Source organism: Ursus arctos, unplaced genomic scaffold, assembly GCF_023065955.2.
Source record: "Ursus arctos isolate Adak ecotype North America unplaced genomic scaffold, UrsArc2.0 scaffold_22, whole genome shotgun sequence".
Lineage (NCBI taxonomy): Eukaryota > Metazoa > Chordata > Mammalia > Carnivora > Ursidae > Ursus > Ursus arctos.
The window spans coordinates 26,184,229-26,207,258 of NW_026622897.1; the positions used below are offsets into that span (position 1 = coordinate 26,184,229).

Below are 23,030 nucleotides of genomic sequence, written 5' to 3' on the forward strand. Positions count from 1 at the left end.
AGGGAACCCCCCCCCAGTGTGGTACTCAATCCCAGGACCCTGAGATCATGACCTGAGCCAAAGGTAGATGCGTAACTGACTGAGCCACCCAGATGCCCTAAGAAGTTATACTTGTGAACCTATTTTTACATTTCTAGACTGCGAACTCCTTGAGGACAAGGGCTGTCTTTTTTAGTGTTGAGTTCTTAGTGCTAAGCACAATGCTAGTACATGGAAGTGATCAATGAATATTGATAAAGGAAGGAAAGGAAGGAAGGAAGGAAGACAAAGCAATCCTAATATGTTTCTAACAGCCTGCATCATGAGAAGAGGTAAGATGCAGAATGTATCCATGGAAACAATATAAATATATAAATAGCTCTATCTTAGTTGGCCAGAACTTTTTTATGAACATGAAGTAGCTAAGGCCACAGTGCATCCTTATCAATTCAATTTAATTTTAAATACTGACAATGTGCTAGCACTTGCCACCTAGCATATGATACTTCTAATCCCCCAGCATCTTAGGCACTATGCCAATTCAGTTCTGATCATTGGGATTGCACCTCCGGTCAAAACCCTCAGCTCAATGCCATGAATGGTCTGCATTTCAAACTCATCTGGGGCCTTTTGCCACCTTTGAGCTGCACTCCTGTGCAGGATTGAAAGGACAGCAAGCATTTCTCCAACTTCTACTTCATAAGTTGGACACTTTCCAATTGTTAGTGGAGGGAGACAATTCTAGATGATTCTTCCAAGCATGAGGTATGATTGTCTCATTTAATATACTTACTGTGCTGACAGCTCTGGCCCCAAACACCTTCTATTCTACTTGGGGACTGTCCATTGTTCTCTAGTGTATGATTAGCAGATTAGCTATCATGTAAGGAGCCAGGAAAATGAACTCCCAGTAAGCCCTTCCAAAGCAAGAGTAATTCATTACCCAGCCTGATTTCCACTTAAAATGTACTTTAAGCACACTTCCAACTACAAACCCTAAATCACCCTGTGTTCACAAAGTCCATCATTTTTTATTTTATTGCATGGCGTTGGCGTGACATAGTCCCTTGCAGAGCATCTCAGAGTGCTTTACAGATCAATAAATTACTTACCTGCGCAGTTGAAGCAACGTCTGCAAGGCCAGCACAGTCATTATGCAGCAGCCTGTCCTCCAGGAAGCAAGCAAAGCTCTGTGGGTGCCAACGATGGGCGGGAGCAAGGGCCAGGCGAATGTATGGGTTGGGGGAGTGGTGGCGCAAGAAATGACTGTTCCGGTTAAAACTGTGAATAAAATACATCAAGTTTAAATGATTTTAAGACTAAGAGCATTTAGAAATTTGGATCCTTCAGACAGTCAGCAATTCAAGTGTTCAGTCATTAACTCATCAATTATATTTCTGTCCTGGAAGATTCAATCTAGCTTTTAAAATGGTACAGCCATAAATTTGCAATGTTATGTCTTAGGATCATAGAACCAATGGTTACTCTCTAGCCCTCACCATATTGACTCTCCTACCAAATAGTTGTGAGAGTGAGATGTATGTGCAAACACACACACACACACACACGCACACACACACACTGCCTCACTGTCTGAAGCTCGATATGGATTTAAATCTAAAAATGATGAATTTGTGTTTACTTTATGCAAGACACCCTATTCAAGATGGCAGGAAATAAAAAGAAGAGTAAGGCTCTTGCTCTGCAGCTTATATTCAGATACTTTATATCATAGAAGAAAAATGAGACTGGGATAACATAAGCAAGTTTATTTTAAATGCCTTGGAGGAGATTATGGGATCCCCAGGAAAGAGAGGTCACATCTTTTTGGAGATATCTGGAAGATGTTATGGAAGGGGTGGTGACTTAACTGGACCTTGAATAATTCCAATAGGTATACATAGTTGGGGAGAAGAGTCTAAGTGACCAAAATCAGCAGCAAGGGCATGAGGATTAGGAACCAAAAGTGCAACACATGCTTAGAAATAAGTGTTCCCAGTTGGCTGGAGTGTAGGAAAGGGGGGGGAGACAATATGCAAGAAAGAAAGAACGAAGGCTGGAAGAAGATGCTGCCATGATACCCCCTTTTCATGGAGTAGAAATTGCAACACAATTAGAAGTGAGTAACTAATGGTTCAAGTAGAAGAAAGGCCATCACGGAAATTCCGAATCAATCTGATTTCCACATGAGGGTCATCCCTGGCCTTGGGACAGGGAGTCAGTTTGACGTTTAGGTTTCGTGGGGTCTCCAGCAGGCCAGCTGGCATTGTGTACTGGGTGGATGGTGCGCCTTGGAATTGCACACTCTGATGGCTCAAAGGGGGGCTTAGTCAAGGGAAGGACCTAATATGAAGGAGCCTAAATGAGCTGGATGGAGGGGCCACTTAATTTGTAAAGATCTATGGTGTCAAAACTAGTGTCTGTGGGACTGAACTGATACGTGTTAGTGATCCAGTCATGATGTTATGAGTGTGTAGTAGGTTGGAAAGGTGGTTCCCTTGAATACCATTATAATTCCATTCTATAAATATTTGTTGGGCTTTTGCTGTGTCTATAAATATGAGTACATCATGGCTCAGCCTGTCAAAATGCTCTTAGTTAATGGATGAGAGATGCTAAGCAAATAACCCGACTATAGTAGGATAAGTGCCAAGAATTAGAGTCTGGGAGCTCAATAAATGACACCCTGGCTTTGTAAACCAATTGGCAGATAAGACAAGCGAGCAGTCATATTTGAACTGAATATCATGTTCACTGGGAGTAAAGATGGTACTAGAGAATTAGGCTTAGATGTGCAGCAACAACGAGCTTCTAACTCAGATCCCCAGAACGAGACAGGTGCACACAGACAAGTGCTGGCTGTCCTGTGGGGTCTACAGTTCCCCGCGGGATGCTGTCCATGAAGCACGTACAAGGAAGACACAACAGAATATAGCTTCCTAAGGGAAGCCTGGTTCCAAAGCAAAAGACTGAAGGAAACAGGGGTCCTACTCCCAATTCCACCAATTAGGTAAATCCCTCCCCTCCTTGGGGGGTTAATTTAGGGTGCAGAAGGAAAAGAGACCTAACTGGTATGCCCTCTGACTCCCCATCAGGTACGTGCAATGTACTCTGGAAACACAGAGGAGAAGCAGCAGCAACTTAAATTTGCGGAGGACAGAGAGGTGGAGAGGTAGGGAAAGCTGCAACAAGGTGGCATCTGATTTGGGTCTTAAAGGATGACTAGAAGTTTTACAGGAAGGACATAAGGAACAATATAGATCCCGAATGTGTGATGGCCAGGAAGGACATGGCGGGTCGGGGATAACAGAGAGGGTAAGGAAAGGGGGGATGACTGGGAATGTCAGTGGAGACGTAGATTGATGTTTGATTCTGAGAGGCCCAGTATGCAGGGCCGAGAAGCTTGAGTATTTTCAGGTAGGCAGTAGGGAAGAACTGGAGGTGTTTAGGCAGAGATATGTTAAAATCAGAATTGTGTTATATAAAGAGGACTCTGAATGCAGTGTGGAGAATGACTCGTGGATGTGTGTCGGAGGTGGGTGGGGGTGAGAGTGGAGAAGGAAGCGGGTGGAGGCTAAGAGAACAGTTCTTGCGGTATTGCAGTGGAATCCATTCCCATTCGGACTTCCTGACTCTGTGTTTAAATGGGAGGAAATAGAAGCTAAATTCAAGGTAAGATATTTCTTTCATGTTTAAGGTAATTCCTCTAATTTCTCATCATTTACTCCTACAGCCCCGATATTTCAGCCCCTGCGTTGTTCTGCCAACTATCATCGTAAGACAACAAAGAAATGTTTCAACAAGATTTTTATTTCCCTTCTCTCTGCTTTGTTTCCACAGTATCTCCCAAAATTGTGGAGATTTCTTCAGATATCTCCATTAATGAAGGGAACAATATCAGCCTCACCTGCATAGCGACGGGTAGACCAGAGCCTACGGTTACCTGGAGACACATCTCCCCAAAAGGTAAGAGAGGAAATGGAAGAATTGTTGGCCATAGCTAGGAGGTCGTGGCACTGGTGACTTTGCCCAGAGGGGCCTACATTTTTGATATCCTGATAACAATATACTCATGGCTCTGCCGAACATTTTGGTGTTCTCTGCAAGACAGGAATATATCTTGTAAGATTTCAGAAATCATATTTGAGGATCTCTCGAATCCTGGGGAAATGAATCCTAGTTGTTGTTCAGTGAAATGGTGGTGAGATGTTCCAGGTGAACTCCACTGGTCCTCTTTGCTGATGGAACAGTAAATACTGTTCAGTAAAATACTGAAAACACAAACACACAATGATGAATGAAATCTTTGAACGACCGTAGCCCTAAAAGTAAAATGTCCAAGTCTGCTTCTTCAGCATTGACAAATATCTGGTCCTCAGCCCATTAATTGCTTTGTGGTTTTATTGTTGTTTTACTCTGATTAATCCTAGATAACAAATATAGGGCAATGTGTGACTAAATTGCAAAATTTGCTTTGTCTAAATGTCTAGGTGTTTTGTAGACCAGACTGAGTGTTGTTTTGTGCTTTCATGGATTGAACATTAAACCTTTAGAATTTAAGGAGAGATGCCATTTATCATTAAGCTAGCTTTTATGCAAGGTGCATTAAATTATTTCATTTGTTTTTAAATATGTACTGAGTGCTTGTAGTAGTTCAGGCACTCTTCTGAGCAATGAGGCTCTAGCTATAGGCCAAAACATACAAGTTTCTGTTCTCATGAGCTTACATCTCAGGAGACAAGTGGCAAAAAAAAAAAAAATGAATATAGAGTATAACAGGTGGGGGGAAAGATGAGAAGATAGAGCAGTTTACATTGACAGAAGAACCAGAGGTTTGGTCAGGGAAGACCTTTGAAAAGGTGATATTTGAGCAGAGATGTGAATAAAGATGCTTCATTTCAGTGTTAATTGCTGGTTAATGTGAACTATATTCTATATTTAAGTGTGTGTGTGTGTGTGTGTGTGTGTGTGTGTGTGCGTGCATGTGTGCATGCATGTATGTGTATTGCTGAGTACTGCACGTTTAAGGATTCTGAAGGAACCACAGTAGTAGATATCTGCTTAGTGTTGCAAGTTGGGTCCCCAAAAGCAGACCCTGAGAACGTGATTGGTGTATAAGAAGCTGTATTGGAGGAGCTCTTGGGATCAACTCCTGTGAAAGGGAAAGGAAGGAAGCAGGGTTGGGCCAAGGGAGAAGTTGCATGAAGACCAGTAGAATGTCTCAGCTGATGCTGTGGAGAGTTCTGGAGCTAGCATTACCTTTTAGCAATGCTCTCTGTGGAGGAGAGAGGGTGGTCTTTTACACCAGCAGAGTGCGCAGTCATGGAATTTGGGCTGTCCCCTGGAGGACTGTAACCTTGGGCCAGGGGTCTTTACAGGAGACAGCCATCATCAGTGGTAGCCCTAGAGTTCCGCCCACCAGCAGTATGTGATCCCCTGGGGCAGGCGACCTCCCTTTCTGAAGGTGGCAGAGCATCACGGTGTCCGCTCCGCTTGGACCTGTAAATAAAATCCGTGTAGGGCTGTGAATGGGCCCTAATACCTAATCCCCTCTCCCAGATAGTGACAGATTTGCCCTGATGGAGGTTCTCAGAGAAAGCATGAAATTTTCGGTGTGTTTGGCCTGGATTGCTGGGAGCTGTCCCATGCCACCATTTCTGACGCTACCACTGTGAGCAAAGGGATCGGAGAGAGTACCCGCATGTCTGCGATTCTCTCGATTTGTAATGGCCTTACAATGCACTGGCCCCAAATCTGGGAGGAGGCTTACGCTGTGCACAGGACCATCCATGAGAGGACATGGCCCAGAGGCACGTTGGAAGGAGGGGCCATCGAAATGGGCAAAGTTCTAAGTCCATGGTGCATGCCATTCATCACTGCCTCATGCTGAGTCCCCAGTGCTATTGGATGCCCAGGTGGTCTGTGCCTTTAGAATCTGTGGAACATTCATCATCCCAGGGAGACCCACTGTGCCTTCTGTCAAGAAGCACTGGGCCCCACCCTCATGGAGGTCTCTGTATCTGTCGGGTATCTTCTCTTTCTCTTCTGGCTCTTCAGCTCTTTGTCCTTTTCTGGGTCCTTTTTTCCCCTTCTCTGTACATCTTCTCCTTTTGTCTTGCCCTTTCATGCTTTGTCTTTTAATTCTTTACTTTACCATTCTCTCCTAACATCTTAAACATTTGTTCATTAATTTTCTTTCTTTCCACATTTCCTTTTCCTTCTTCCCCCAGCCCCCACCCTCTCTTCTCACAATTACTTCTGTCTCTCCTCTGGCACTGGAGCCCTCTTCCTTTTATTTTGCTGAAGTTCACACTGGCACACCTTAGAGGCCTTTTTCCCCGTTGTGGCCATTCAGCAGACCCATTTCCCTGGGGGACTTTACCGGAGCCTCTGCCAGATGCTTCCATTTTACTGGGGCTTTGGCTGCTATGGAAACAGAAGACGGATCAAGGGGAGAGAAGCAGGATAATCAGAATCTACCTGTGGATCAGAGTCATTTAGATGAACGGCCTTTTCCAGATCCCTGGTCCAGATTAGCTACGCCAGATTCAAACTGATGAGCCATGCCAAGCAGTAACTAATCACCTCAAACTCACCAGGGGGCCGTTTTCCCTGTGACTGATTATTTGGAGATCGGAGGTGTCATTGGGTTGCTGCCAGATCTGAACTGAAGCTAGAGACCCTTAGCAGTCAGACCTTCATCTTTCCCCACTAAATATGTCCAAAAAGGTACTTACTTTAAATAAGTTGGGACAGGCTTGGGGTTCCTTGGAGAAAAAAAGATATGACACATTTCAGCAAAGGCTCCAGAGGCAGGGAGCTGTTGTCATCTTTTGTCCCGTTCTGTGTGGGTAGATCATGTTTCAGTCTGGACCGTTCTCACACGCTGAATGGTTAGCTGACGGAGGCTAAGCCCGTTGGCAACCCTGATGGCTTCATTGCATGTTCTCCCTCCGGACTGATCTGTTTGTTTTGTACATTTCTGACAATCCTAGTTTCTTCCATCATAACTCATGTGGTGCTGCTTGCAATAAATTTATATAAACCTCTTTAGAATATGTATTTCTAGCCTTGACCACCTCTTACGTGGAAAAGGAGAACAGGAGTGTTAACCACCATTTTAGAAATGGTTCATACATTTTGATACACAGCCATTTAGGAGCGACATCTGATTGGAAGAGGGTGGAGGGGCCTTGTCCATGAATCATCTGCCTAGCACTTCACATCAGATGGAGAAAAAGTCAGTTGTCCATATCCAGTGTCATTTGTCCATATCCAAGGTGGCCTCCCAAGCCACAACTCTGTGCTACCATTGATCATGGGGAGTAGTTTCCTCTTATTATTGGCAATATGTCTTCTAGTTGCCCTCATGAACCTACCACTCCAAAGAGGTCAAGAAGAAAGTGCATGAGTTTTATAAAGATACCTGCCCTCCCGCTATATAGTTGTTCTGGAGTGTGCGGATGTTGTTTCTACCTGCACGGGCCTAGATCTTTTCAGAAAGAAGTGCCCTCATGTCCCTGTCTCACCTGGAAATTACACCTGGATCTGCATGAATGTTTGATTGGCCCCTTGCCAAACTCTATAAGTGCTAGCATCCTCCTGCAGGGGTCCAAGTGGCATCCGGGGCCCCTGTCTCCTCTAGACACATTTCCTATTCACAGCTCTGTGCCTTGTCTTTTGTCCTCGTCTAGGCATGCAAGAATTTGTTTTTGCTCAGCCCTAACCTCTAGTCTTTCTGTGTCCAAAAGAATACCTTTAATGTTCTGTATTCCTCTGAGTCTTTCCTAGGTAAATAGAAACACCGTCTCTTTCAGGATATCCTAAAAGGTGCTTTTTAGGACCTCTCTCTTCATGGAAAAGTGTTCTCAAAGCCCAATTTTTATGTCTCCAGTTGCCGTTGGATTGTAAAGCTTTAGAGAGAAGGCTGAGATTCCTATATTGGCACAACCCCAGGAGCCCAACATGAAACTCGGGTGAAAGCATCAGTCTGATGACTGACGCATGGGTTCTTCCATACATATGGAATCAGGGATCACTGAGCGTCCTAATGGAGCTGCCCTCCTGAGTGCACTCACTGACCTCCACCTCTCTCCCATCAAACAAAACACTGAAAATAAAAAGCTCACCAAGGCGGCTTAGAGAATACTTTGTACCCAGATACTGGTTGGGGGCTAAGGTCCAGTGAGCTGTTTACAGAGATGTCCTGATTTCTGATCCATGAGTTCTTTGAGCCCTATGTCTCTTTGGGGGCCTACATCTCACTTTGCTTCTTCACCTTCTAGCATAATGCCCAGCACCTAGAAAGCATTCAAGAAGTATTTGTTGATGCAGTGAACACGCACTTACCGTCGCCAGTGCCCCAGAGAGGGAAGCCTGTTCTCCTGGTTCAAAGACTTCGTCCTGATCCTTGAGGAATTCTCCTCCACTTTGATGTTGCTGTTGAGACCTGTGTGTTTCCTGCTGCCACTCTACTGGGGAGTCTCCAGGACATTTTCTCTGGTCTTCACAGGATTGTCAAGCCTTTCCTGAAGTTCCCCTGCTGGGGGACCTGCGGTGGCAGGGCTTGACTTGTCCTTGAAGGAGAGACTCCTTTTCAAGTACTCTTTTGAAAAAGTTGAGAAGGCTCACAAGTGACTTTGAAAGTGGGTCTTCTGTAAGCTCTCTTCCGCGCCCCCTCATTCCCTCTCAATCACTCCCCCGATACGTGTGTTTCTCTCCCCTGTTCTTCATCTGACCTTTCTGGGGCTCTTGATCCTTTTGGTGTCTTACTCTTCCCAACACTAATTGTGCCTAAACCCTCAGTGGCTCCCAACAGTTTCAGAAAATAATCCTGGAAGTTCCAGGGAAAGTTAGTTCAATGGTATATGAAAATCCACTGCTCCTCATGGGTTAAAAAAATAAAAATACGAAGAGAGAAATCAGTACAAAACAGGAGAAATGTTAGTTGAAAAATTCTCCCTGCCCCCCACAGTATGTGAATTGAAGGGGGAAAGAGATTGATTGGTTTTTCCCGGGGCCATATAAAGACCCTGGGGGCAGAATTAGAGCAAGACCACATGTCGATTAGGTCCCAAACCCAACCCTTGTCATGGAACCCATTTCTTTCCACAGCACACAGTGGACCCATACCCGCGGGACCAAGAACCTTCCTCGGCTGCCAAATCTCTTACCCCCCCCCCACCTCAGCTCTCCTGCTCTGCTTGAAGAGGCCCAGGGAGCTGTTGGTTTTTCTGGGCCTTGTTCCTCATAGTTTTAAAAGGCACCAAAAGCCTCACCAACTTGGTGAGGACAAAGTGACCCTTGATGGAAGCTCTTCTCCTTGCCAATGCCCTGAGTCCTTCCCTCCGTGCCCCCCCCGCCACGCCCACCTATGTCCCCATTTGTCAGCACTGACAGGTCTTCCTCCCCAGCCAAGCAGGACACTGAAGCACTAATTGGCACTGGAGGTATCACAGCATGAGTTCAACCAGAGCTGGCAGGCGCCATGACTCCAGTGACAGCTCTGTGAAAAAGTGTCAGGAGCAGAGCTGTGGCATGCCATCGGCTGACTACAGCACCCTGGCACTAATGAGCAGCCTGTCAGCACCAGCATCAGGGGCCCCATGTGGCACAGAGATCATTAGGATGGCAGACGAGAAAAACTTATCCAGCAAAGAAGAGCCGAGGATGGGAGGAAAGGAGGACAAAATGGAACTAAAGGCATCTCCTTACCCACAGATGGTTACCACCCAGTAGGAGAGAACCAAAAAGCGTGCGTGCACACACACACACACACACACACACACACACACACACACAAGAAAAAAGAAAAAAATGTTTATAAAAGATTTCTGTGCCAACTCTGGACAACTCTTGGACTCTCATTTTGGTTGGGTTGCCCTGTAGTTAATCGATACAGGCCATAAATCTTTTCTGCACTAAACCAAGGGGGACTCGGTGACTAAATTAACTCTCCAGTCATGGCCGCCAGTGCGATGAAACCAGGGGGCAAGTAGCCTACGTTCCAAAGAAAGAGGGACCTGAGGAAAAAAGGAAGCTTTGGGATCTGTGTCTTTTTGCTACTTTTCAGGGCAGGCCCCCTGCCCAGGGAACGTGCTGGGCTGCCAGCTGCCTGCCTGTCTTCCGTTGGAGTGTGAGAGTCTAAGAGACACAGTTGAGAGAAGGAGCTTTTTTCCTCTGTTCCTTCATCCTGGAGGTGGGTTTGGGAAAATGGCCAGTGGGTCGGCTCTATTTTTCTGCTTCCTGAGGGCAGGTGTGAATTTTCCAGCTCCATTCTTCTGCTTCAGGCTTTATGGAATGTCTGGCGCTTCTTTGAGATTTTGGCTACCTCTAATGGCTCCCTCCTCATGGGTGGAGTCTGCCCAGTAGAAGGTGGCCATCTGTCTGAGAGGGATGGGCCTTGAAAGCAGGTCCAGCTGGATTTGAAGTTCCCTCCACTACTCACCCGCTAGGTCAGATCAAGGTAGTGATGAACCTTCCAGAAGGGACTTTTCTTTATTAGTTTTGTTCTTGCTTCTTGGCATGGCACTGAGAGTTTTCATTGTTTGGTTCTGGACCTCATTTGCCCCGCACACTGCAATCACAGTAACGACTTGACATTTACCACACAGTGGGTGTCTTTACCTTTGCACTTCCCATCTGGCCTCCCTAGACCATCTCCTTGCACCTTTTGGATAGAGTTCTGCACTTGTTTGAAGACCACGCTCAAGTATTACCGGTTTGAAACCCTCTAGTGACTTTCTTCAAAGTGAGTCGTCCCTTTTTTTGAGATCCCATAGCACTTTACACGCGTTTCTAATGATGGAAATTCTTACCGTGACTCGTAGGCTCACGAGGCCCTCCACTCGTCCGAGGGATCAGGACCGCAGGAACAGTTCAGCTGCTTTATTCTATCCTCAGTGCCTCGTACAGCACAAAATTTTTGCAGGCCCTGTAGGTGACTGTTGAACAAAGAGGCATCTAATCGATGGATTTAGTATGTTTCATCCCTTTTTAAAAATTAAGTCTTTCTGGTGCAAAATTGAAAACAAAAGCAATTTTAGTGAGTAAAGGGTAAGATAAAGGAGTTTCATCTCTTCCCATCATCTTTTCCTGTCTATCATAGATTTCCCAAACCAGTCCAAGGAATTTATAAGAAAAGGTTCTCTCCACTGGTCTGTCCCCAGGACCGAGCCTAAGACCCTTTATCTGCAAGACTGAGATAATAAAGCCTTTCTGACATGGATGTAGTGAGGATTAAATGTGCTCATCAGTGCCAAGCGTCCAGCCCCGTAATGACACGTAGTAGGTGCCCAATGACATGAGCTTCCGTAGCCCCAGCTTTCACCTACCTCTCCCTCCCACTCAGGAGACAAGAACAAAAGGGGAGAAAATTAAAATTCTTTTCTCTGGAAAGGTTGAATCCTTAACAAAAGCCGGAGCTCAGTCAATTGCCAGAATGGATAGATATTCAAAGGTGCTTAATCAGCACCTCCCACCCCCCCCATTTTCTAATTAACATAGGTGCTTGATTAAAATTCCCAAAGTACCCCCAAGTAGCTATCCCAGGAGAACCAAGTAATTGCTATTGCAAAAGATATTACAGTGGTCATTGATGGTGGAAGAAAAAAAAATAATTGCATCATAATTGAAACTGGCAGATCTCCTGTCCAGAATAGCAGGAGAGCATACGGTATGGGGCCCAACCTATACAGCGAAAGCGATTTATTATGATAAAGATAAACCAGCGGCACAACTTCAAGTCTGGGGCAAAGTGATCCAGAAGCTCGTTAAGCAAATGGTTTAAACACAGACACACGTACCAAGGTGGGAAAGAAGAAAGCCGAGGAAGGCATTTACAGATGACTGTTAAACTCAGTAATTCTCTTTAACTGTAAAACTACTGCGGGACAGATACAGTTAGGGTAAAATTTGCCAGTGTCGATAAGCATTTTCGTAAGTTTAAAATTTATGATCTGGTTTAAAGCAATATTAGAGCTGTGCAACTTCCTACTTCAAAGAAGAGGAGAATCATAAAAAGACTAGTGGGGAAATTAATGAGTTCAATGTGCCTGGATTGAGAACATATGAAACCAAGCCTCTGCCAGAAACCAAGGGCAGGAGTGCATACCACAGACACTGTTTGTGGTTTTACCCAATTATTTTAAAACCCTTGAAAAATGTTGTAGAATCAGACGTCTGCGGAATTCAGACATTGCTAACAGCATCTTTCCCCACACTCTCCTGAGTCGGGCTATTTATGCTGGTACTTGGTGACCGTTACTATGCAGAATTGTTTTGATAGAACAAAAAAGGAAACATAAAAGCAAGAAGATTGTATCATCTGCCCCACAGATGCTAACCAGCCCTGGCTGAGTAAGCTGCAAAGGGCTTCTTAAAATGGCAGCCCCTCCAGGCCTGGAGACCCCATTTCTGATGAGTACCTATGGTAGGTAGCTCTACTTGGGGTATCAGAAGGGTCTCAGCAGGGCTTCACCGCCCACCACAACCACAGTGACTTCCTCACCGTCACACCCCTCTAGACTATTAAGGCTGTGGAGTCCCTTGTCGAGGATCCACCAAGAATTGCCATGGCAGCTTGGAGAAAGTTTCCTTTCTAAATATCCCTATCACCAGGACTTCAATGTGTTGTTCTGACTTTATACCAACTTTTGGATCCTGAGTCTTGGCTTGATCTGATGTGACTGCTTTTCCGCTGGAGTCCAGATTATAACCAGAGTCTCTATTATCCAAAGTTAACAGTTGCTGGATGCTTAAATATGTGCTAGGTACTCTCCTGGACATTTACACATGGTGGTATGGATTCTTCATAACAGCAGTGTGAAACACGCCCCATGATTACACCGCTTTACCAGCGAGAGAGGGAGGCTTAGACAGGTCAGGCTAATGGGTCAAGGGCACGCAGCTCCAAGGTGCACTGCTGACATCCAGGCCCCAGCGGTGTCTCCGGAACACATGTGCTTCACCGCTGCTGTATAGCACCTTTCTCAAAGGCTGGTTCCTGCCCTAGCAACGTTAGCATCATTGGGCTTATACCCCAGAGCTAAGGTGGGACCCAGAAGACTGAACGCTAGCAGATCCCCCAGGTGATTGTGATCACAGTTGAGTTTCAGAGCTCCTACTTATAGTAGTTGCCTTGTGCTGAGCACTGTGCTTTCCGTACTTTCTATCACTTAATTCTCACAAATGCCCTAATAAGTAGACATTAGTTTCATTTTAGTGATAAGAAATGGAGATTTTAGGGGATGTTTTTCCCACAAATATGAAATGGCCAAGGTGAAATTCAAATCCAAGTGTCTTTGACTCCAAGATCCATATTCTTAATGTGTATTGATTTCCTGCCTGATTTCTGACCCATTGCTTCTTCTGGATCTTCTGAGACATGTCTACAGTCTGGCTTCAGACTTCCTGCCAGCCCAGGGCTTATGGCCCTTGGCTTGTCCACTTTTTCACAGCATTCTTGCAAAATCACCCACACCCTTGTTCAGACACTGGACTCCAGTGGGGGCATTGTGCTTGGCCTTGGAATTCCATCCTCCCCAGCGATCTGAGGCTCCTTTCAGTGGATCTTTACATGAATACCTCTGAGCAAAGGACAGAGCCCCAGCATGAAGGGTTGACCTTGCCTCAGTTCTCTGTGAGTTCTGTTCCTCCCACTGAGTCGGCCTTTGTGAGTTTTATGCTCTCTACCCTTCCCCTTCCACCTGGACCAGGACCTGTGGCAGTGATGCAGCTGCTTTCTGACTTGATTTATTTTTCCTTCATGTTAAATGCTATCATTCGCTCACACAATGGTATGTCTTCTGCTTTGATTGTTATTATTAGGTTGTTTTACACTTTAACAGCTTTGGATATGAAAAGAAATTGCTGGATTCCAGGGTATGTTTTTCATTATCTGACTCCATTCAGTTTTCCTACGTGTCCTTGTGGTATTTGGCATATTTTTTCTTCTTAGTGGTGTAAAATGCTTTTACTACTGGAGCCAGGGCAGTTGGGAAAGAATGAGCAGAATACCAGTGCGGATCCTCTCAGATCAAGGAGGCTCCAGCCTCCTTCCTGGCTAGACTCTGCAGGTTCTCCAAGAATTCCTGCACGTTCAGATTGCTCATCGCCTTTGAATCTGAGGTCAGGACGCTGCAGTTCTTCCTTCCCCAGAAAGAGATCTTAGCCACTTCTCCCCAACAGTGACTGATTCTCTGCTCACACCCGCCCCTCGCCCTGAAAAACAAGTCCCTCTTCCCTCTTCTCACAGAGAGTTAAAAGGAATGACTTTGGACTTCATCAGTTCCTCCATAATGGATTCAGGACTCCTCCTGTTGAACTGTTCTGCACCCAGGAGGCCTTGTGTTCCTTCTCTAATTTCCTGCATCAGTGCTTTGCCCTCTACTGAATGGTTCACTGGGGTCACCGTGGTTGAAGATATTTGGCCAATCATCAGCATGATAGAGAAAGACAAATGGCTTTCTCCCTTCATTGATTTATTTATTCTGTCACCCACCATTCCAGAAAAGGATTGAATCAGAGAAGGTGGCAGGGATTACACCTTCCTCTGGAAAATTTCTTGGCAAAACGATTTTGACTGTTCCTATATGAATTTGTGTATAATTTGTGAATAATTGTTTATGAAGCTACCTTCTCTCTGCTAGGTGACAGTCCTAGGCATTGGAGACACATGAATGAACAAAGCAGACAAAATTCTGGCCTCAGAGAGTTTCTGTTCTAGGGGGAGAGACAGAAAATAAAAGGATGGATATGTAAACGTTATAATGTGTTGTATAGTAATTACTGCAGAAACATTAGTCAGGATAAAAGGCAAAGAGATTATCTGCGTGTGTTTTGGGGTTGGTATCTTTTTTTTTTTTTAACCAAAAAACACCTTTAATTGTCAATGTTTCTGATGTTTCAAATTTAGTGTACTAAGTAAATATTAGTTTAACCATTTTGCTGTCCATACTCACTTAGAACCAACCTTAAGGTTTTTAATGTTGTGGCAAAAGTTCTTAAATCCTCCAGGAAATCATGTTTTTGTCATTAATTATTAAGATTGCTTTGCACGGTTTAAGCTTACGTAGGTGTTGTAATCTTAAATAGAGCAGACGGGGATGGAGTCGTTAAGAAGACAGCCCATGAAGGTTGTGGGAGGACACTGGGCTAACTCCAGCAGGAGAGTTCTCGGCACGGCTGGCAGTGAATACAAAGGGCCTGAATTGGGACACAGCTGACAGGTTCAGGATCATCAAGGAGCCCGTGGGGCTACCAGATTAATGTAATGCCTACCTTCCTCTCAAGAGACTATAAGCTTTACGAGGGGAAGGAACATGCTCTTTCTTGTTTACTGCCGGGTGCACCAATGCTTAGCACGTGACTGTCCAATTATAGACATTCAGTATTTGTTCAAGGAATGAGTGAATCAAGGCAGCATGGGGTTATAGGATGAATAGTTGAGCATGCTGGAAAGTTACAAGGTTCAAATTAGAAATTATAGTCCCTTCATTAGTGATTGCAGGTTCTAGAAAATAACATGGTCAGGCCAATGATAGTGATAGAATATGACTGAGACAGAGGGGAAGGTCCATGGAGAAGAGGGGTCCAGGTGGCTGATGGTGCAGGTGTCTGGAAAATCATCAAAGGGAACATTGAAGTCACCGCAGATAATGGCTGAGGTTAGTGACAAGTAGGGCTGTGAGCCACATGTGAAAGCCCTTAAAGAATCATGAGGGCTTCAGGACATCAGTCATTGGCAGCAAAGATAGGTAGATGCAACATTGCCAGAAGGCAAAGCTTTAAAGGGATTTTCAATAAATGTGTGAAAGAGGAATGGTCTCCAAGCGATCTTGAGGAGTGAGAAGGACCATCACCCCGACCTCCAGATGCCAAAACAGATAATCCAGCAATTTCTTGAGAGAGCCACCGAGGAAATGTTGCCCTCAGGAAGTAGCTGGGTTTTCATCACTTAAGGCCATTCAGGGGGCCTGGAGGCTGAGGGCCCAGCGGAGCATTTTGCTTAGGTAGTGAGAGGTGTTCCAGAAAACATAAGGTGGGGAGAAGGGGAAATGAAAGCGTTGCAGGACATTGAGGGAACAGGCATTCCGGTTACACAGTCGCTCTGGCAGTGACCAGTGTGGGGCATGTTGAATTTAAATTGCCCCCAGTGGAAGATATAAAACCATACTTCTCAGATTTCAGCTGTAGCCTGTTCCCGTGGTAAGGGGTAGGAATCCCTTTTCTTCCTAAACCTTAAGGAGGGGTGGTGAAAGTGGTAGCTTTGGGCAAGTTTAAGTCTTTTTTTATGACCCAAACCAAGGGGACTAACTTTTAGGAGGCCATTAAAAGGTCAAATTCAGAGATCATGAGATAACAGGAGAAGAGAGGAGGGTATGGAATTAAGAGATATGTAGGGGGGCAAATTACCAAAACCTGGTGATAGGGTCAGTGTGGGTTAAGAGTGCGGGTGGAGACTATGTTGACAAGAACTCCTAGGTGTCTGGATTCCTCTCCTTACTGCCTGTTTTTGGGGACTAGGGATTATCTATCTATCTGGCTTTTCTCCCATGGGGCAATTGGTAGGATATTAGGAGCTAGCTGGTGTCAGATTTTTTTTCTGTCCATTGATCCATGTAGGTTAGCTCCCCTTTCTCCAAAAGTGATCATAACAACTCCAGACTTATTTATTTTTTTAAAGAATCAGGATTCATTAGATTGAACAGAAATGATAGAGTACAACAGAGTTATGATAAACAGGCAGAAAGGATCATCTTTTATTCAACAGATATTTACTGAGTACCTAAAACACAACAATGCATATCTGGGTGCTTCTGACTGTGTGGTGAACACAGCATTCAAAGCCTCTGCCCCATGGAGCTGCGGCAAGGGAGTGTAGGTAATATTTCATACATAAACATGCCACCTAGTCTCCGGAGAGATAGTACTGTGGAGGAAGAGGACACATTTACCCAGAGATGTGGCAAAGAAGGATGAGTGGTACTACTTTTGTTAGAGTACCAGGAGCAGCCATGACAGATACCTAGAGGCCCGAGGGAAGCGAACCCATGAATGGGATATATCAAGAGAGGGTGTTCCAGGCACACGTACTTGCAAAGACCATGGCCATGCATCCAGAATATGCTTAATGTGTATGGAGAAGCTGTGGACACAAAGAAGTGACATGGTATGTGATTAGAGAGAGCCAAGGGTCAGATCAGGTCTTGCCTGGAAAACCATGTTAAAAACTTTGGAATCTGTTTGGATAAAAAACATTGGCCAGTCTTAAGCAAGAGAGTGAAATGATTGAATACGTGTTGCTCAAAAGTCATTTTAACTGCTTGAAGAGAAAGACAGGGGTCAAGAGGTGTGTAAGGGTAGCGACTGGGATGCCAGTTCAGATATTGCTCTGTTCCCTCAAGAAATGATAATGATGCGGACTATCGTAGTAGGGTTGAAGGTGGTAAGACCGTTTTTAATGTGAAATATATTCTGAATTAAAGCTGCCAAGATTCACTGACTGATTAGACATTGGGGTTATGAGTCCGAGTTAGGAATCAAGGGCCAGATCTGTGGCCAGTGCCACTGGTGACTAGAGATATCATTTTCTGTCACCAAGAGCTCCTAGAGGAACATGTTTGTAAGTGAAAACAGGAGCTTGGTACTTCAGATACACAAGTGGCAATGCTAGGAGACGGCTGGCTATACCAGGGGGCATGGGCTAGAGAAATAAATGTAGCAGTCAGCAGCATCCAGATGGCATTCGGCACCACGAGGTGGGCTGTCGCCCCCTACAAGGAGTCCTACAGAACTCTCTGTGGACCGGGCCTTGGGGCATTCCCATACTGGGGTGTCAAGATGAGAGGATGTGCCAGCACGGATGATGGTGAAGCAGTAGCCAGAGAGTTACCAAAGAAATCTGAAAGACAAGGGAAGAGGAGGCTTCCTAAAAGGGGGGAGTGATCGATAGCACGAGCCTCATTTGGAAGACAAGGGAGATGGGGACCGAGAATTGGCAAAATGCACTTGCGTGAGACCCTGGCTGGTGAGAATGGTTCTGGTGCCTGGAGGTACGGGACAAGATGGATTGGAAAGGGAGACAATGGGCTGGGTTAACAGAGAAGGTTATAAAGTCTTTTGAGAAGTTTTGCTATAAAATATAGCACAATATAGGGTTAGTTGTTGGAGGGGAGTATGAGGGTAAAGAAGGATAGTTTCTGAAAGTCCACTCTGCAGCTGGCTTCCCTTGGCCATTCCTTGGTTATTGTTGCTGTGTAATTACAGTGGGTCCTTGAACAGCATGGGTTTGAACTGCCTGGGTCCACTTAGATGAGGTTTTGTTTTTTTGGGTTTTTTTTTTGTTTTTCTGTTTTTTATAAATGCACTACAGCATTGTAGGTGTATTTTGTATTCTTTATTGTTTTCTTAATAACATTTTCTTTTCAGTAGCTTCCTTTATTGAAAGAATACAGCATAAAATACATGTAACATACAAAATATGTGTTAAGTGACTGTTTATGTAATTGGTAAGGCTCTCAGTTAGCAGGCCACTAATAGCTAAGTTTTGGGGGCAAAAGTTTATATGTGGGGGCGCCTGGGTGGCTCAGTCATTAAGCATCTGCCTCTGGCTCAGGTCATGATCCCAGGGTCCTGGGATCGAGCCCTGTATCGGACTCCCTGCTCCTCTGAGAGCCTGCTTCTTCCTCTCCCACTCCCCCTGCTTGTGTTCCCTCTCTCGCTGGCTGTCTCTCTCTCTGTCAAATAAATAAAATCTTAAAAAAAAAAAAAGTTTTTATGTGGACTTTCAACTGCACAAGGGCTTGGCAGCCCTAACCCCCATGTTGTTCAAGGGTCAGCCATACTTGCGTTAGGGTTCTCAGCTATTCCTGCTCTTCCGGTGAAATAAAAGAATTAGCTAAGACTGCTCTGTGCTTGTGGCACAACCTACAAATTTTGAGTGACACCCAAATTTTTCTACGTGGCTTTTGAGTGAGCTGGGAACTTAAAGCCAAAGAACCCATGTTGCTAAAGCAACTGTCTCTGACGCTAAGAAACATTGCCTGGAGATGAGACTCTTTGCCACCAAATCTAGTGAAGATCCCGCTGGGCATTGGTAGCTGAAGCATTTATGGGAAATGTTGCTTGCAGTGTGAAAGAGCCCATGAGAGGGAGCATTAAGGATGGTATCTGCTTATCTCTCAACCCTTCCTTAGAGACCAGGGCAGAAGTTCTAAAAGTCCTCAATATTTGACTTTCCATGACCAGATACTCAACTAGAACAGTGTATTTGAATTGATCTGTTCTTCATCACCAGAATAGAAACCCAGTGAGCCTTGGGCAGCCACCCCTATGGCCACAGATGATTTTCCAGGTAAAACCACTCCAGGAAGCTCCAAAGGGGATGGGATAGGAAGGCCAATTAACTACTCTAGAAATGCCAACAGACACAGCCCACGTCCTATTCTGGGGGAGACAGCTGTCTGGGGCAAATAACTGTAGTTCTCTGCAGATCTATGCTCTGGAAATTGTGTGAACATCTCTGTTGCCTCAGTGTTGCTGAGTCTAGGTCAGGCAGGATAGAAGAAGCAGACGTACTGTGTTTAATCTAGAATAATGTTGGAGATGGGGGATAGTTCGCCAACCTGGAAAAAAGTACCAGCAGTGACAGGTAATGACATCTTCTCCACCTAATCCTGTAAGTAAGTTCCTGAGAATCCCTCCAAATTATTTCTCCTCACAGTCCTAACAGTTCCCTTCTCATTGCCCACATTGCCCTAGAGACACTTCTTCCCTTCGAGAGAAGAAAAACCCTTGATTGTTAGGCACATTGTGAAATCCATGGAAGGATTAGAAGGGATTGGATCCATCGTTCTTTGCATCTCTGTTTCCAGCCAGAACCCTTGGCCCTTGAGAATCAAGGGCAACTTAATGAATGTGACCACACTGTTAATGTCAACATAGTTTTGCTTCCATTGGCTTCACTGCCAAGCATCCACACTGGCCAGTCCTTGTTCTTCTCTTAAACGGTCACATTCCTCTGTGTGTTGATGTTTTCTCTCTTTATCACAGCACTTTTCTAGGCCTCTTGATTTTGGTCACTCAGGTGTTGTCATGGCAATGACATCCTCAGTAGAGTGGTGCTGCTCATGTTGTCATGGTTATAAGGACCTCTTGATGAGAGCCCTACTTCATTGTTATAAAGCAGACAGCAGTAAAGGACCCTAGGATCTCTTGGCAAGCCTGAATTCTCAGGCTAGGAGCTAGTGTTTCTGTGCCTAAAAATGCAAGTTGCAGTAATTAGAGAAATAGCAGCAGTCTAAAATGATTAGATTCTATACCCATGGAAAGAAGACTGAAAGAGGGGTCATCATTGTCATAATCATTACTATAAACATGTCTTGCTCCTGCTCTCCATCATCACCATCATCATCGTCTTCACCAATATTTTTTTACAGTAGTTGTCTATGTTTCAGGCACTATTCTAAGTGCTTTACATGTATGAACTCTTTATTTTTTTAATGATTTTTTATTATATTATGTTAGTCACCATACAGTACATCCCCAGTTTCTGATGTAAGGCTCAATGATTCATTAGTTATGTATAACACCCAGTGCACCATGCAATACGTGCCCTCCTTACTACCCATCACCGGCCTATCCCATTCCCCCACCCCCCTCCCCTCTGTATGAACTCTTTAATTTTCTTGACGACCTTATGACATAGGTTTTATTACTGTTCTTTTGTAGTTGAAGAAACTGAGACCCAGAGAGCTCACATAGGTGCTCAAAGACATATACTACCTTGGATTTGGACAAGACTTAACCAGGTAGATGGGTTGCAGAAGCTCCACTCTGAACCCATAACTCTCCTGCTTACTATTGTCCTGTTTTATAATCAATAGCGAAAGCCAAGATGAATCAGCCCATCAACCAAAGGAGTTGCTACTTCAGATTGTCTTTTTCTTTTTGCTAGAATTCATATAGTTTCTATTTTTATAACATTTTTTAAGTTTTAAAATATTGTCATTTGATTCTCTAACAGCCATATGAGGTGAGTATTGCTCTTTGACAGACGAGAAAACCCAAGTTGAGAAAGCCTATGATGTCCCAAGAATATGGCTGCTAGACTGTGTGCCAGACTAGGCCTGAACACGTGACCACCACTCATTCAGAATCTAGTGCTTTGTTCTTCCCTACCATGTAACGGACCGTGTGATATAGTCCTGACTCTGGCTCTGGAGAAGAGAATGGCCAAACCACCTCAAGTTGCTAGCAGTCAACATAATGGTGATAGAAGGAATAAACCATAGGCCTTACAATGTCATTCAAGTAGCCATCTGTCCTCTTTTGCCCTCCTTATTTTATGCCTAATAACTCCACTATTAGTGGTAGCTGCTTTCATCTATCACAATCTAGGCAGGAGAGCAGCAGCCTTCATCCCATTCCAACTGCCGCCATTGACGCTGTGCTACTTTGAGCAAGTCATTTAACCTGTGTGGGAGAATCCCAATAAAAGGTTAATTACAGCTCTATATCTATGCTGATCTTCAGAAAATGACAATTAAACATAAATAAGTTACTCAGAAGCTGGTCTCTAAGAAAGTACAGCTTTTAAGGCAGAGGGAGCTGAAGCCTAAGAGTTGATGAATCTTCTTATTTGAGTACAAGGAGATTGGAGGGAGATATACTGAGCGGAGAACGGCACTAAGGTAATAAAGGTGAAAAAACCAAACACAATAGTAGCAAAGGCTTATAGTGTTCTTATAACGTGCTAACACTTTACCTGTACCAACTCATCTAATCTTTGGAACTACCCTAAGAGTTTAGGTGCTGTCATTATATATTTGATGAATGAAAAACTGAGGCACAGAACTCTTAAATAGTTCGTTAAAGGTCAGGTAGCTAGTATGAGGTAGAGCTGGAAATTTAACTTTGCCTTCTAGATCTGTCTGCAGATTGGCATGTTGTCTTTCTTGGGCATGGACTGGGTCCCAGAAACTGCCTGAGCTTCATCAGAGGCATGACATGGTAAACTTTCAAGACTTGAGTCCTGATTATACCACTCTCGAAGCAGCGTCCCCTTGGCCACAATGCCCACCCTCTCTGAGCCTTAGGCATCTGATCTGTAAAGTGAAGATCGTGATAGGATGTGTATCTGGGCTTGTTGTAAGGTTACATGTGATAATGTATGCAAATGCGTGTCCTGTGCCTGGTATAACATGAAGGCTCGGTAAATGTTTGTCTCATCAAAGATGGCGCTGTCAGTGAGCATTAGTGTGTAATTATCTCTGTCATTGACAGTGGCATCTTACTTTTAAAGATGAACGGGCTGTTCCACATACTTCAGTGACATGTCAAAGGTCACGTGTGGCATGTAAAATGGGGCTGTCCCATTTTTATGCCTTTCCACAATAACTCAGTTCGTCCACTAGACTTTGGCCTATACTATTTTAGATGACTTTTTTGTACACAGGCTACCATTTCCTTTTGACAGCCTTTTCCAGAGCCTCAGTTTCCCGCTGAGTCAAACCTCTAGCCGCTTCTAAGATTCCCAGTGGACACCACAAGTTCCTGGTGAACGTCTGTTGAATGGAAATGGTGAATACCTGACTGCTCATTGGCTTTGTACCATCCTTTCTCTCACCTGTAAAAACACACATTCACAATTAGCAGTGTCTGATTTGGGGAGAAATGGATGTTAATTAATTAAAATAGCAGAAAGTAACTGAAGTTTAACCAAAAACAATACTGTGTCCTAGGTTTAATAAACAAAAGCACAATTAGGAACTGCTATTTGTAAAAAACAATTTATTTGGCGTATAAGGATCCAGTCTTGAAGTGGGATGTGTTCTCATCATTTCTGGTACGCAGCATTCTAGCCACGTAAATGAAGGGCATTTGGCCATAAGCTGGGACACCTGTCTCTCCTCAGGGGTGTGAGGTGACACAAAGAGCCTCCTCCATTCCCACTTTGAAAAGAAATAGCTTGGAAATAGAGGCGATGCTGTTCACGGGGATTGATGATATCGAGATGTTTTGCCGCTATCCTCGTGTGATACTTAAATTAA

General features: G+C 44.5%; 1 protein-coding gene across 6 annotated transcripts in view; it reads left to right on the forward strand.

Annotated features, from left to right (window-relative positions):
* NTM (neurotrimin) overlaps window positions 1-23,030 on the forward strand; it is a 927,363-nt gene that overhangs the window by 811,483 nt on the left and 92,850 nt on the right. For all 6 annotated transcript variants that reach the window (XM_057316613.1, XM_048217123.2, XM_057316615.1 and 3 more), the window contains one exon: window positions 3,820-3,945. In XM_057316613.1, the coding sequence (XP_057172596.1) occupies window positions 3,820-3,945 (126 nt within the window). The remainder of the gene's footprint in view (window positions 1-3,819; window positions 3,946-23,030) is intronic.